This window comes from Somniosus microcephalus, chromosome 17 (assembly GCF_052327205.1).
Source record: "Somniosus microcephalus isolate GS21.2 chromosome 17, FLI_Smic_1.0, whole genome shotgun sequence".
NCBI classification, from domain to species: domain Eukaryota; kingdom Metazoa; phylum Chordata; class Chondrichthyes; order Squaliformes; family Somniosidae; genus Somniosus; species Somniosus microcephalus.
The window spans coordinates 9407709-9424383 of NC_141003.1; the positions used below are offsets into that span (position 1 = coordinate 9407709).

Genomic DNA, 16675 nt, shown 5'->3' on the forward strand with positions numbered 1-16675 from the left:
CCTTATCAAAAGCTTTTTGGAAGTTTAAGTAAACAATGTCAGCTGGGGCTTCCCTCATCCACCATCTTCGTAACTTCTTAAAAAAAACAATTTGATTTGTAAGACATGACCTTTTTATAGAAGCCATGTGGTGTGTCCCTAATATGTCCCTTTCTATCCAAGCAATCATATATTGCATTCCTAATGATTCCCTCAAGCATCTTTCCTATTACTGATGTCAAACTAATGGGCCTATAGTTACCCCTGCTCCATCTTGTCACCTTTTTTAAAGATGGGATGTTAACCCAAGTCTTTATCTGCCTGTTTGAAGAAGAGCTCTCCTCAACATCCATCCTACGACCAACCTCACCAAAATAGGTAAATGGTGATTCATCTCATTGCCGCTTATGGGACCTGCTGAATAACTACACTTTAAAAGCAATTAATTCGCTTTTGAACTACTTCAGGATTTCCTGAGAACATGAAAGGTGCTACTGTATATATAAACTAGCAGGGGGTGCCCGGCGGTGCCGAGGCTTTTTGAGGGCATGTTGTTGTTGGAAGAGAGAGAGAGAGCGACTGGGGGAAGAGAGAGCGTGACTGGGGGGAAGAGATGAGAGCGATGGGGGGAAGAGAAGAGCGCGACTGGGGGGAAGATGAGAGCGTGACTGGGGGAAGAGAGAGCGCGACTGGGGGAAGAGAGAGAGCGACGGGGGGAAGAGAGAGAGCGACGGGGAAGAGAGAGAGCGACTGGGGGGAAGAGATAGAGCGAGAGACTGGGGGGAAGAGAGAGAGCGAGAGACTGGGGGGAAAAGAGAGAGAGAGACTGGGGGGAAAAGAGGATGAGCGCGACTGGGGGGAAGAGAGAGCGCGACTGGGGGGAAGAGAGTGCGCGACTGGGGGGAAGAGAGTGCGCGACTGGGGGGAAGATAGAGTGCGACTGGGGGGAAGAGAGAGAGCGACTGGGGGAAGAAGAGAGAGCGACTGGGGGAAGAGAGAGCGCGACTGGGGGAAGAGAGAGAGCGACTGGGGGGAAGAGAGAGCGCGACTGGGGGGAAGAGAGAGCGACGGGGGAAGAGAGAGAGCGACTGGGGGAAGAGAGAGAGCGAGGAGACTGGGGGGAAGAGAGAGAGCGAGAGACTGGGGGAAGAGAGAGAGCGAGAGACTGGGGGGGAAGAGAGAGAGCGAGAGACTGGGGGGGAAGAGAGAGAGCGAGAGACTGGGGGGAAGAGAGCGCGACTGGGGGGGAAGAGAGGAGCGCGACTGGGGGGAAGAGAGAGCGCGACTGGCGGAAGAGAGAGCGCGACTGGGGGGAAGAGAGAGAGCGACTGGGGGAAGAGAGAGAGCGACGGGGGAAGATGAGAGAGCGACTGGGGGGAAGAGAGAGAGCGAGAGACGGGGGGGAAGAGAGAGAGCGAGAGACTGGGGGGGGAAGAGAGACGAGCGAGAGACTGGGGGGGGAAGAGAGAGAGCGAGAGACTGGGGGGGAAGAGAGAGAGCGAGAGTCTGGGGGGAAGAGAGAGCGAGAGACTGGGGGGAAGAGAGAGAGCGAGAGACTGGGGGGGAAGAGAGAGAGCGAGAGACTGGGGGGGAAGAGGGAGAGCGAGAGACTGGCGGGGAAGAGAGAGAGAGCGAGAGACTGGCGGGGAAGAGAGAGAGCGAGAGACTGGGGGGGGAAGAGAGAGAGCGAGAGACTGGGGGAAGAGAGAGCGAGAGACTGGGGGGAAGAGAGAGAGCAACTGGGGGGAGGGGGGAGGGAAGGGGGAGGCGGGGGAGCAGGAGGGGGGAGCGGGGGGAGGGAGGGTGTGTAGGGAGGGAGGGGGTGGGAGGGAGGGGGTTAGGGGTGGGGGGAGGGAAGGGGGGTTAGGGGGAAGGGAGGGGGGAGGGAGGGGGGTAGGGGAAGGAGGGGGGGAGGGGAGGGGGGGTGGTTAGGGAAGGGAGGGGGGGAGAAGGTGGGGGAGGGGGGAGCGAGGGGAGGGAGAGGGAAGGAGAGGAGAGAGGGAAGGAGAGAGAGACAGCCCTCTTCCCCCCTCCTCCTTTCCTCCTTCCTCCCTCCTCCCCCTCCTCCTCCTCCCTCTGCCCCCGATCCTCCTCCTCCCTCTTCTTCCCCCTCCTCCTCCCTCTTCCCCCCTCCTCCTCCCCTTCCCCCCCTCCCTCCTCCCCTCTTCCCCTCCTCTCCTCTCCCCTCCCTCCTCCCTCTCTCCTCCTCCTCCCCCCCTCCCCCTCCTCCTCCTTCTCCCCTCCTCCTCCTTTACCACCTCCCCCCTCCTTGCTCTTCACCCCCCTCCCCCTCCTCCCTCTCTCTCCCTCCCTCCCCCTCTCCCTCCCTCCCTCCCCATCTTCCTCTCCTCTCCCTCCCCCTCTCCTCTCCCCTCCCCTTCTCCTCTCCCTCCTCCCTTCCCGCTCTCTCCCTCCCTCCTTCCCCCTCTCTCCCTCCCTCCTTCCCCCTCTCTCCCTCCCTCCTTTCCGGTACCAGAACAGAGTCAGTCTGACATCGGGAGGCCGGGTGCCCATCGCTCAGATGCGAGCCCAGGGTTGCTCATCCTGAACGCGGTGGGCCTTGGAACCAGTTGGCCGGGCGGCAGACGAACGCCTTTCGCTGCGGTGGGGGGGAGAGAGAGACGCCGCCGCTCACCTGCTCTCTTCCCCCGGACTTTCGGGCTGCGCAGGGGAGAGAGAGAGACTGGGGGCGGGGGGGAGTGAGACGCCGAGGGCCTTCAGCAGGTTCGACAGGTTCCGGGAGAGAGAGACGCCGCCCGCCGCTCAGCTGCTCGTTTCCCTCTTCCCCCGGGCTTTTGGGCTGCGCGGGGAAGAGAGAGAGAGAGACTGGGGCGGGGGGGGGGGGAGAGTGAGACGCCGAGGGCCTTCAGCAGGCTTGACAGGTTCCGGGCGCGCTGGGAATCCGCTGAACTCGAGGCCCAGGCTTCCCGCGCTGCTAGGCTGCGGCTCCGCGCATCCACTACAATAGAGATTCCTAAATATCAAAGTTCAGGTTTTTAAGCACCCCATAGCTAAGAAGACAACTGCACAAAAGAACCTAACGGGGGTACACACAGAAAGTGGGGAAAATAAACACACAGAAAGTGGAGAAAAAAATCGTTAGGAATCAAGATGGCGGACACTCAACTCAGTTGAGAATGATTAGGCCCGCCCACACACGCACCGATTGGTCAACCATCAGGTGACTGAACTGTAGGATTGGTCAATCATCATGTCACTCAACTGTAGGATGGCCCGCCCGCACACACAATGAACTCGCCCCCACTCGATGCAAATGAGTGGATAATGAGAGGAATTTTGAACGTTTTTTGGATACTGTCGGCACAATTTTTGTCCGAGCAAAAAGTAAATACGTCTTACAAGAGTCCCCTAATGACGAGCTTTCTTTTGATATAACATATGTGTAGGTACGCTCTATAACTTTTTGATTGTATAGCCGGACAGAGAGACAGACAGAGAGACAGACAGACAGACATATCCTTTTATCTTCTATCTATATATATAAATCGGTACATCTGTCTGTCTGTCTGTCATTCTGTCATTCTGTCTGTCTGTCATCGCGTGTGCGTCTGTCGGGCTATGCGCTCGAAAGTTACAGGGCGTACCTACGCGCGCGTTACCTCCAAAGAAAGCTTACGCTTCGAGACGGTTTAAGCGTATTTACATTTCGGCCGGGCTAAAATCGCGCCCGCGGTATCCCAAAAACCTTCAACATTCCGCTCATTAGCATCTCATTATCTGCTCATTAGCGACAGAGTGACCTCGAGCTCGACCAATCGTGCGCCGGGTTGCTGGCGTTGTGCCACCGGGCCAATCGGTGCGTGTGTGGCCGGGCTTTATCGTTCTGAACCGAGGTGAGTCGCCGCCATCTTGATTCCAAACTTTTCCTTTCTTTTTCCCGCTTTCTGCGTCTTAAAAAAAACGTTGCTTTTAAAACACATATTGTTTTTAAAAGAAATGATTTAGAAAGTAATTAACTTATCTAATCTCATTAATTTTCCTACCTTTCCCCGTTTTTCCAGGTAGGCCTTAGAAGCCTCGGCGTCTCCTCCGCACCCACGCCCGAGCTAGGCACCTCCCGGCCCCACTCGAAGGCTGGAGGGCCGAGCCTCAGCCCAGCGCCGCTAGGGTGCGCGCACAGCAGGAGCTGAGATGCGGCGTCTCTCTCTGGCTCGGCCGGGGGGCGGGGCTTGCTGAGCGTCAAGCGTTACCCTGGCAACCGGGCCCGCCGGCCGTCTCGCACAGCCGCAATCGGCGGCCTTCACCTCGGGGGGGGGGGCCGCGACCCTCGGGGGGGGGCCGGGACCCTCGGGGGGGGGGGGCGCGACCCTCGGGGGGGGGCCGCGCGCGCAGCAGGAGCAGCTGAGACGCGGCGTCTCTCTGGCTCGGCCGGGGGGCGGGGCTTGGTCAGCGTCACGGTTACCCTGGCAACCGGGCCCTCCGGCCGTCTCGCACAGCCGCAATGTTGAAGCCAGCTCGGGAGGCCGGTGCTCGGTAGATCGCGCCTCCGGAGTTCGGTGCTTGGTTGGTGGGGGGGGCGAGCCTCGGGGGTGGGTGGGTGGTGGGCGAGCCTCGGGGGTGGGGGTGCGAGTCTCGGGGGGGCCAACCTCTGGAGTTCGGGGGGTGGGGATCAGGGGGCTCGGGAGTTTGGGGGGACGGGGATCAGGGGGCTCGTGGACTCTCCCCCTTCCCCTCCACTCCCCCCCTCCTCTCTCCTCCTCCCTCCTCCCCCCCCCTCCTCCCCTCCCCTCCCCCCGCCCCTTCTTCCCCCCTCCTCTCTCCTCCTCCCCCCCTCCTCCCTCCCCCCCCCCCTCCCTCCCCCCCACCCTCCGCCCCTCCCCCCCTCCCCTCCCCCCCTCCCCCCCCACCCCTCCCCTCCCCCCCTCCCCTCCCCTCCCCCTCCCTCCCCTCCCCTCCCCCTCCCCCCCTCCCCTCCCCTCCCTCTCTTCCCCCCAGTCGCTCTCTCTCTTCCCCCCAGTCGCTCTCTCTCTTCCCCCCAGTCGCTCTCTCTCTCTCTTCCAACAACAACATGCCCTCGAAAAAGCCTCGGCACCGCCGGGCACTTCAGCTAGTTATTATATATATAGATAGATGCAAGTTCTTTCTTTCTGAAATCCAGGATCAGAGCCTAACTTGAGGTGAAGTAGGGTGAGACTCCTCCTCACACTGTTTCATTGTATAGCTCATAGACTGTAAATCCAGTTTGGTGTCCAACCAGATATAAAACGTGACCAGGGGTCCCCTAGACTTACTAGAATACCGAGTACTGCCTGGCTGAAATCTGAACTGCAGTCTGGCAGCTTCAGCAGTGTACATACAATTCTAGATAGGCTAAAAGAGCTCAAAACAAATATATTCCCTTTGAATGGATGATAATTATCCTCAAGTACTAAATGAGACAAAGGATGAGATTTGTGTATGTTAAACATCATTATGAGGAAGTTGATGAACACTGGGGAGACCTTGGTGGATTGGAAACAGGCTAATGGATTAGGTAAGATGGATCGAATGGCTGTCCTCATCTCTATCTGTGATTTTGTGATCTTCTGCAATAATGGTCTCATAATTTTTGCACATGCTTAATCACACAATGACAAAACTCCAGAAGTACTGTAATATAAAAACAATTAAAAATCTTTAGAAATGTTTTCACTCTCTTGATTCTGTGATAAGTAACATAACGACAATCATATTAAAACAATTATTTTCAGATAAATTGCAGAAACTTTATAGGAAAGCAGTTGACAGTCGTAACATCTGTACACCAAGAGGGCCCTATCGACCTTGATGAGGATGATGCGTACTCAGGTAGGAACATTCATATAAATGCATCATACATTTCATCTAGTAGCCATTAGAGGTTTTTGAAGCCATATATAGATTGAGGATTCTTAGCTGGTTTCAAAGAACACAAATTTATTGCAATTTTCTATATGTCTGAGTCAGTTCTTTTGACTGGTGTTTCCAATGCAGCTAGTTAACGTATTGCCCATACCATCCTCCTCCAACGCCGCTCCGCCATTGTCCAGCTGGGTTCACCTGGTTCCATTCCTATCTATCCAGTCACAGCCGGAGAATCTCCTGCAATGGCAGCTCTTCCCACTTCTGCACCGTTACCTCTGGAGTCGCCCAAGGATCCATCCTTGGCCGCCTCCTATTTCTCATCTACATGCTGCCCCTTGGCGACAGAATCTGAAAACATAACGTCAGGTTCTACCTGTACGCTGACGACACCTGACACTACCTCACCACCACCACCCTCGACCCCTCCACTGCCTCTGATTTGTCACACTGCTTGTCCGACATCCAGTATTGGATGAGCAGAAATTTCCTTCAATATTGCGATGACCAAAACCATTATCTTCGGTCCCTGCCACAAACTCGGTTTCCTCGCCACCGACTCCATCCTGTCCCTGGCCACTGCCTGAGGCTGAACTAGACTGCAACCTTGGCGTACTCTAGACTCTACGGCCAGAATTTTCTGGTGTTTGTGCAGGCGGGAATGGAGGCGGGTCGGGTGGGAAATTTGAAAAAACTCGGAGCGGGCTGGGAACCCACCATCATCCTGCCCCCACGCGCCTTTCCCTCGGGCACATTTGCCGGTGCAGCCGCGACCCAATTGGCAGAGGCGGGCGACCTAATTGGAATCTTTATAAACTTATTTTCAGACAGTTAAGAGCTTTTTTCCCCCTACATTTCAAATTTCCCTGCATGACCAGGGGATTCACGCAGCTCGGGAACCACGTCTGTCAACCTGAGGCGAGAGTTGAGTGGCCATTGCTCCAGCTGATTACTTGACAGCATCAAATGTTCAGTAAAAGCTCCCACCTGACAGCTGATCACTTTCCTTAGGCAGAAGTTATTGCTGACTGCATTCCCAGCACAGATTGAGCTTTCTGCAGGCTGCAAGTCTTTCCAGCAAAGTCTCCATCCAGTGTCACCTCATTGGAAGAACTTCTCTCACCATTGACAGATTGCTTCTGTCAACTCTACTTGACTTGCCATCTATTCCATCAGCATAGGTCCCGTTTATACTGTCTCACCTTGGTCCTCAGAATCAGACCACGATGAGTCCCAACACCAGCAGCACCAGGCACACCAACAACAACACCACCAACCTTCTCCTCAATGCCCTGATGCTCCACAGGACAGAGGGCATCAATGCAGGGCTGCACCACACCGGAGGCGATACACCCAACACAGGGTATACAGGCAGAGGATGAGCTTCCTCAACAAGACTGAGCAGCAGTGCCAAAAGGAGGCTCAGGCTATCGTGCCAGGTCATTGCAGACATTGCCACATTTTTTTATTTGTTCATGGGATGTGGGCATCGCTGGCAAGGCCAGCATTTATTGTCCATTCCTGGTTGCCCTTGAGAAGGTGGTGGTGAGCCGCCTTCTTGAACTGCGTGGTGAAGGTACTCACACAGTGCTGTTAGGGAGGGAGTTCCAGGATTTTGACCCAGCGACGATGAAGGAACAGCGATATACTTCCAAGTCAGGATGGTGTGTGACTGGGAGGGGAACTTGGAGGTGGTGGTGTTCACATGCGCCTGCTGCCCTAGTCCTTCTAGGTGGTAGAGGTCGCGGGTTTGGGAGGTGCTGCCGAAGAAGCCTTGGCAAGTTGCTGCAGTGCATCTTGTAGATGGTACACACTGCAGCCACGGTACGCCGGTGGTGGAGGGAGTGAATGTTTAAGGTGGTGGATGGGGCGCCAATCAAGCGGGCTGCTTTGTCTTGGATGGTGTTGAGCTTATTGAGTGTTGATGGAGCTGCACTCATCCAGGCAACTGGAGAGCATTCCATCACACTTCTGACTTGTGCCTTGCAGATGTTGGAAAGGCTTTGGGGAGTCAGGAGGTGAGGCACTCGTCACAGAATTCCCAGCCTCTGACCTGCTCCATGTGGCTGGTCCAGTTAAGTTTCTGGTCAATGGTGACCCCCAGGATATTGATGGCGGGGGATTTGGCAATGGTAATGCCACTGAATGTCAAGGGGCGGTGGTTAGACACTCGCTTTTTGGAGATAGTCATTGCCTGGCACTTGTGTGGCGCGAAAGTTACCTGCCACACCAGTCCAAGCCTGAATGTCGTCCAGGTCTTGCTGCATGCGGGCATGGACTGCTTCATTACCTGAGGAGTTGCAAATGGCACTAAACACTGTGCAGTCATCAGCGAACATCCCCACATCAGACCTTATGATGGAGGGAAGGTCATTGATGAAGCAGCTGAAGATGGTTGGGCCCAGGACACTGCCCTGAGGAACTCCTGCAGCGATGTCCTGGGGCTGTGGTGATTGACCTCCAACCACCACAACCATCTTCCTTTGTGCTAGGTATGACTCCAGCCAGTGGAGCATTTTCCCCCTGATTTCCATTGACTTCAGTTTTACTAGGGCTCCTTGATGCCACACTTGGTCAAATGTTGCCTCAAGGGCAGTCACTCTCACCTCACCTCTTGGAATTCAGCGCTTTTGTCCATGTTTGGACCAAGGCTGTAATGCAGTCTGGAGCTGAGTGGTCCTGGCAGAACCCAAACTGGGCATCAGTGAGCAGGTTATTGGTAAGTACTGCTTGATAGCACTGTCGATGACACCTTCCATCACTTTGCTGATGATTGAGAGTAGACTGATGGGGCGGTAATTGGCCAGATTGGATTTGTCCTGCTTCTTGTGGACAGGATATACCTGGGCAGTTTTCCACATTGTCGGATAGATGCCAATGTTATAGCTGTACTGGAACAGCTTGGCTAGGGGCACGGCTAGTTCTGGAGCACAAGTCTTCAGCACGACAGCCAGGATGTTGTCGGGACCCACAGCCTTTGCTGCATCCAGTGCGCTCTACCGTTTCTTGATATCACGTGGAGTGAATCGAAGTGGCTGAAGACTGGCTTCTGTGGTGGTGGGGACCTCAGGAGGAGGCCGATATGGAACATCCACTTAGAACAGCTTGGCTGGAGATGGTTGCAAACGCTTCAGCTTTGTCCTTTACACTCATGTGCTGGGCTCCACCATCATTGAGGATGGGGATATTCATGAAGCCTCCTCCTCCTGTTAGTTGTTTAATGGTCCCCCACCATTCACGACTGGATGTGGCAGGACTGCAGAACTTTGATCTGATCCGTTGATTGTGGGATCACTTGGCTCTGTCTATAGCATGCTGCTTCCGCTTTTTAGCATGCATGTAGTCCTGTGTTGCAGCTTCCCCAGGTTGGCACCGCAATTTTAGGTATGCCTGGTGCTGCTCCTAGCGTGCTCTTCTACACTCCTTATTGAACCAGGGTTGGTCCCCTGGCTTGATGGTAATGGTAGAGTGAGGGATATGCTAGGCCATGAGGTTACAGATTGTGATGGAATACAATTCTGCTACTGCTGATGGCCCACAGCACCTCATGGATGCCCAATTTTGAGCTGCTAGATCTGTTCTGAATCTATCCCATTTAACATGGTAGTAGTGCCACACAACACGATGGAGGGTGTCCTTAGTGTGAAGACGGGACTTCGTCTACACAATGATTGGGCAGTGGTCACTGCTACCAATGCTATCATGGACAGATGCATCTGTGACAGGTAGATTGGTGAGGATGAGGTCAAGTAGGTTTTTCCCTCGTGTTGGTTCTCTCACCACCTGTCGCAGGCACAGACTGGCAGCTATGCCCTTCAGGACTCGGCCAGCTCGGTCAGTAGTGGTGCTACCGAGCCACTCTTGGTGATGGACATTGAATTCCCCCACCCAGAGTACATTCTGTGCCCTTGCTACTCTCGGTGCTTCTTCCAAGTGGTGTTCAACATGGAGGAATACTGATTCATCAGCTGAGGGAGGGGACGGTAGGTGGTAATCAGCAGGAGGCTTCCTTGTCCATGCTTGACCTGAAACCATGAGACTTCATGGGGTCCGGAGTCAATGTTGAGGACTCCCAGGGACACTCCTTCCCAACTGTATACCACTGTGCCGCCACCCCTGGTGGGTCTGTCCTGCCAGTGGGACAGGACGTACCCAGGGATGGTGATGGAGGAGTTTGGGACATTGGCTGAAAGGTATGATTCTGTGAGTATGACTATGTCAGGCTGTTGCTCGACTAGTCTGTGGGACAGCTCTCCCAATTTTGGAACAAGTCCCCAGATGTTGGTGAGGAGGACTTTGTAGGGTCGACTGGGCTGGGTGTGCTGTTGTGTCCGTAGCCGGTGCCGACGTTGATGCCGGGTGGTTTTATTCTTATTGTGTTTCGTAGCCGTTTTTTACAAATGAGTGGCTTGCTAGGCCATTTTAGAGGGCAATTAAGAATCAGCTGCATTGCTGTGGGTCTGGAGTCACATATAGGCCAGACCATAAGGATGGCAGATTTCCATTCCCAAAGGACATTAGTGAACCAGATGGCTTTTTACAAAAATCCAATAGTTTCATGGTCACCATTACTGATACTAGCTTTTAATTCCAGGTTTATTTAATTAATTGAACTTAAATTCCCCAGCTGTCGTGGTGGGATTTGAACTCATATCTCTGGACCATTAGTGTAGGTTGCTGGATTGTTAGTCCAGTAACATAACCACTATGCTACCATTCCCATTGCTGTAGCAAAACCTGCAGACCAGAGGAGCGGGTGGACACACCTTATCAGTGGCTGTCAAAGTCACCACCGCCCTCAACTTCTTCGCCTCAGGCTCTTTCCAGGGATCTGCAGCAGACATTTGTGGCATCTCGTAGTCGGCCACCCACAGATGCATCACACAGGTCACCGATGCCCTCTTTGACAAGTCAGCCAATTATATCAGTTTTGCCACTGATGAAGCCACTGTTACCAAGCGGGAGCTCGGCTTTGCCGTTCTGGCTGGCTTCCCACTGGTGCAGGATGTCATCGACTGCAAACCTGTGGCCATCAGGACACCCATAAGGGCTTCCACTCCCTCAATGTGCAGCTCATCTGCAACCATAGGAAGATCATCATGCATGTGTGTCAAATTCCCTGGCAGCGGCCAGGACTCTTTCGTGCTTCGCAGTCCAGCCTCCCTCAGCTCTTCGCTCCTCCAAACAGACTTTCCGGCTGGTTGCTTGGAGACAAGGGCTATTCACAGAAGCCCTGGCTCATGACACTCTTGAGGAGGCCAAGGAGAGATATAATGAAAGCCACATCTCCACCAGATGTGTCATAGAGCAGACAATAGGCATGCTCAAAGTGCGCTTAGATGCCTTGACAGATCTGGAGGAAGCCCTTCAGTATGCACCAGCCTGGGTCTCTAGAATCGTCGTGATCCGTTGCGCTCTTCACAACATAGTGCAGCAGCGAGGATTAGCGCTGCGAAAGGAGCAAGGCACTGAGCACAGCCTCTTCAGAGGACGAGGAGCAAGAGGAGGAGGAGGAGCATCAACTGGAAGACTAGGAGGAGCAGGAGCTGGAGGAACCTGCGGTGCAGATGGCACCAGCACTCGAGCACATTGCGGCCCGGGAGGCCAGGGATGCCTCATCCTGGCCAGATTTATTTAACTTTATGCAGTACACCCATATAGCTGCCACATGCTTCGCCAGGTTGGCAACGCCCCACAGCCGCACCATAAAGCATCCCTACAATGACCAATCCATTCCTTTCACAGTCACCACATTGCTGGAGGTAACGTTATGTCTGACCCTTCACTCCAACAAACTAAACCACTTCCAAAGTTGCACACAAATTTGTCCAAGTTCCGAAAGTTTTGAAAATAAATAAATTGATGGTTAACATGACATTAACTGAAACTTCACATTAACAGTGAATAAAACACCCAAGTGGCTACCCTTGTGAATTTACTTGTGTTTCTCTTTCTCATCAGCGTGCTTCTATGTGGTACTACTCCTGTGGCTTCAGCAGTGGTAGAGGCAGCCTGCTCACTTCCCTGCTGCGACTGCTTAGACACTTTTGGTGGTCATCCACTGGGTTTTGGAGCCTGTGAAGGCCCCACCAAAGTCTGCCCCTCTGCGACTGTGCCGGGGCAGACTCAGCCATCGCTGTCCAGGGAGTCATCTGGGGCTCTGACTGAGGGGTTGGCAAGGGGGGAGAAGTGTGAGTGCTTTGAGAGGAGCCCCCACTTCCTTATCCCCTCTCACCATTATCTCTCATGGGCCACCCACACTTCTCTGCTGGCAAGGAGCTGGAGAACACCTTGCTGCACATCAGTGGGGCAATGAGGACCCACGTCTACATGGATATCCCTCGTAGAGAGGAGATCTATGAGCCTCTGCCATCTATTCTCCATAGATAGCCATCTATGGTCCATAGAGACCATGTGCTCCTGTGAATGGCGTATTAGTTGCTCCATGTAGGTGACCATCCTATCCATGGAGGAGCCTACAGTCGCCATCGCCTGCAGTATTGCACATGTTGGAGATGGACTCCTCCATTCTCTGAACATTTGCAGACATCGCACTCGCAAAACCTATCAGAGCCTCCTGCACTTGTTCCTGCAGCTCCAGGATCGCCCTTTTTGTGGATGGCCCCCCCTAGGCTCAGCGCCTGCATGCAGCTGAGCAGAGTGAGAGCGTCCTGCACCCTCCGATGAGGAGTCTCCACTGCTTTCCCTGTCTCAACCATCTGCTCTTGCTCACTTGTGACGGACCCGGTGACAACACTACTCTATCTCGTGAGGGACTCACCGAGGTGTGTGTCTCTGCGCTGGTGTTGAGTGCGCTTATGTCTGGTGACGCTGCGCCCTCAGAGGCTGTAGGCTCCTCTGAGCAGTCGTCTTCCTCGTGCTCCTGGATAGTGGCGGGGGGCTCTTGATGGACTTGTGGGAGAGTAAAGAGATGAGTTAGATATGTCATATGTAGATTGGGTACAGATACAATTCAGTGGCTGATGACATCAGTCCCCACATGAATGACTGATGTATGCCATGTCGCTGTATGATATGTACTTCTGTCACCAGGTTGCTGAGATGTCCCCCTCTCTGTCTCCCACCTCCAGCTGCTTGGCCACTCCTGAGACTTCCAACGCAGCCTCCTCTGCTGTTGTGAGGGTCGTAAATGATGGAGGCCCACCTCCAGTTTCTCTGCCTCTCCCTCTTATTGTGGGCTCCCTTCTATTGCAAGGAGGGAAAGAAGAGAAGGTTGAGTGAGAGTGATGGAATGAGTATAAGGAATGGTTGGGTTACATATTTAGAGGGAGACAATGATGCATTGGGGTGGAAATGCCAAGTGGGCTCCTTGCATGTTGTTAAGTTAGTATGATTGCATTAGGATGAGGCTGAGTGAGGGGTGGCTAGTAAGATGGGGGTGTGATAATGTAGAGAGAGAGAGAGGGATGGGTGGAGGTGCAAGGTATGTTGGTGTGAGTAAGGATGTGCAGGAGTAGGGTTGGGAAAGCAGAATGATGGGGATGTGATGAAAGGCACAGCAGGATGATGGTGATTGTGGCTTTGGACTCACCTTTCCTGATCTAACAAGATCATTGAAACATTTGCGGCACTGCACCTCCTGATGTCATCCCTGCTATTTACCTCCTCTGAAATTTGGAGCCATGCTGTCTTGCTCTACTGTGGAGGTCCCTTCCGGCCATCAACAGGGAAGAGGACCTCCCTGCGTGCTCTGACTCCTTCCACAAGCATATGGAGGGAGTCATCGGAGAACCTGGGTGCAGCCCTCTGCCTCTGCGGTCATCTTTGCTGGTCTGGGCAGCTGTGGAATTGTGCCGTGCACTGACTGTACTATCCTAAATGAACCTTCAAATGCAATGTGGCCATGCCTCCTTTAAATATCCTGGCTGAAAACGCATCATAGATGACATCACTTGACCCGCAGCATTTAATTGGGCTGGGTAATGCGCAGGGCGGGTTTAATAGGCCCTATTAACGTAAAGTCATTTTGTGGTGCGGGATGGAACCAGCAATGGGCTCGCGATCCACCATGGTGGCCGCCCACACCGGACCCGCCCAGGTAGGGAGAATTCCGGCCTACTATTACAGTGCTCTCTTGGTTGGCCTTTCACCCTTTGTAAACTTGAGCTCATCCAAAACTCTGCTGCCCCTTTCCTAATTCGCCCCGAGTCCCGTTCACCCATCACACTTGTGCTCGCTTATCTACATTGGCTCCTGGTCCGGTAACACCTTGAGTTAAAAATTCTCATCCTTGTTTTCAAATCCTTCCATTGGCTCACCCCTCCCTCTCTCTGTAACCTCCTCCAGCCTTCCAACCCTCCAAGATCTCTGCACTCCTCCAATCATGGCCTCTTTTGCATCCCCAATTTTCATCGCTCCACTGCTGACGGCCGTGTCTTCAGCTGCCTAATCTCTAAGTGCTGGAATTCCCTCCTAAAGCTCTCCGCCTCTCTACTTCTCCTCTTTTAATACACTCCTTAAAACCTACCTCTTTGCCCAAGACTTGTCCTCATATCTCTCTATATGGCTCAGTGTCAAATTTTGTTTCATAATGCTCCTGTGAATGCCTTGGGACGTTTTACTACATTAAAGGCACTATATAAATACAAGTTGTTGTTGTTTCTGGATGATTTCATTCAATGTTTGATTATTTTAAAATGGTCTTTTCTAGTCCTGTAGAAGAACCGAAAAAGACCATTTTGGCCTATTTGACTGGCCCAGTGTTCAAGAATACACAGTATACCAAATCCCTCAATTGATTTTTCTCTTGCCAAATGCCTCTTAAAATAACTATGGCTCTAACTTAAGGTTAAACTTACTAATAAATTTGCAATCTCCTATGAGTAAAGCCTGTCCCAGCTATAAATACCTGCCTATTACAACTGTCGGTGGGAGGATATTTGTTTTGATATTAAGTGCGCCACTCAATTTTTGAAGGAACTGTAACAGTTACCTCATCCCCTGCATATGCTGTACACTGCTGAAATCAGGCCTGTTTGGACTACAGAAAGGTTCAGCCTCAGCGGGTTGGTTCAGATTTGAAGAATTGAGGATGCTTTCACCCGTTGAATAGTCCTTCTTTTTCACCCTCCACATGTTCAGCTGGTAAATCCAACTTGCCATCCAGGTGTGGCTCTTGCTGTGTGTGAAGGCGCAGAATAATTAAGTACAGTAACATGTCCCCAGTAATGGGCCGGATTTTCTGATCGGAGGCTTCCTGCCTCCGATCGGGAAAAATCTACGAATTTACCTGCTGGCTCCGTAGGTCCCGACACTTCCGATCCTGGGCCTCTCCAGGTCCGCGCGCGCAGGCGGTTCGCAAGCGTCCCTGGGATCACGTGGGCCATGGGGAACCAATCAAAGAAGGGAATCCCCCTTCATACTTTTGACAGGTCTCTCCACATAGATCTGTCAAAAGTATGAATGGGGATCACTCAAAAAACAGTTAAACATTAAAAATGTTAAAATCACGTATTTAAAATTAGCTAAAATTACATTAAAATAAATATTTTAAACAAAAATTAAATTTTTTGAAATAAATAATTTTACGGGGCTAAAAATAAACTTACCTTTTTTAAAAGTATTTTTAAATTATAAATGAATGGGAAAAGAAATATTTTTTTACTTTTTTAAACTCTTATGCTGGTAAAAGCAGGCCTTACGCCTGCTTTTAACAGGCTTAAGATTTTTAAGGGTTTTCAGCGGGCGGAGGTTGTGCAGAAAGCGGAACTCCCTGCCCGCAGAGGCCCCTACGGGTGTGTACACCCGGCCCAATATGTGTATGATGTACCGAGCACAAAGAATGAAGACCCTTCCAGATAAACAAACATAACCATTTTGCACTTGTTATAAAGAGCACAGTATCAGATTCATTCCAGTTACCGATTTTCCTTAAAATATGGACAGCTGCTAATGGGTCAATTGCATGTATGCCAAAGAATTGCACCCTTAAAGCAACAATCCCGCTGTTGTTGTAAACCACCAGTTTCCCCCATTGGAATGAATGGGGAATTCAACCATCCTTGACGAATGGTTGCCTTTAAATAAATATTCCACTAACATACTGTCGATTAACTTACATATACAGTACTGCCTATGAATTGAATTAAACTTTATTCAGGTTGATTCTTTGGCTTGAAGTTAATTTTAACATAAACTTATGTTGAGATTCTAATCCTGTAACTGCTCAATTAGGGGGCAAAAGAGCAAATGCTTTGGTGTCGGTACCAGTGGATGCGATGGATACACTCAATTGCTTCAGGGAGTCACTGGTCAACTCTAATTATGTCACCTGTGCCCTCAGGCATAGCAGGAAACTCCTGGCATTACTCCTGGCTTACACACAGCAAAGTAAGTGCAAATTATGTCACAGTATTAAAATGTGAGTATTTTTAACTCTCTTTAATTAGTTTGATTACTATTAAATAGTGGTAGTACATATTAAAAGCTAACAGTGAGGATACAAGCAAAGAGTGAAAAAACATACCTTTACAGACTGAAATCGGCCCCAGCTGGAATATTGTGTCCAATTCTGGGCACCACACTTTAGGAAGGACGTGAAGACTTTGGGGAGGGTGCAGAAGAGATTTACCAGAATGGTTCCAGGGATGAGGGATTTGAGTTATGTGGATAGACTGGAGAAGCTGGCGTTGTTCTCCTTAGAGCAGAGAAGGCTAAGAGGAGATTTCAAAGAGGTGTTCAAAATCATGAAAGGTTTAGCTAGAATAAATAAAGAGAAACTGTTTCCAATGGCTGAAAGGTCGATAACCAGAGGGAACAGATTTAAGGAGATTGGCAAAAGAACCAGAGGTGACATGAGGAAAAACTTTTTTACACAACGAGTGGTTAGGATTTG

General features: G+C 51.8%; 1 protein-coding gene across 4 annotated transcripts in view; it reads left to right on the top strand.

The window, feature by feature from the left end:
- cfap54 (cilia and flagella associated 54) overlaps window positions 1-16675 on the top strand; it is an 859633-nt gene that overhangs the window by 511132 nt on the left and 331826 nt on the right. For all 4 annotated transcript variants that reach the window (XM_086009903.1, XM_086009902.1, XM_086009901.1 and 1 more), the window contains 2 exons: window positions 5691-5787; window positions 16015-16170. In XM_086009903.1, coding sequence (XP_085866029.1) covers window positions 5691-5787; window positions 16015-16170 — 253 coding nt within the window. The remainder of the gene's footprint in view (window positions 1-5690; window positions 5788-16014; window positions 16171-16675) is intronic.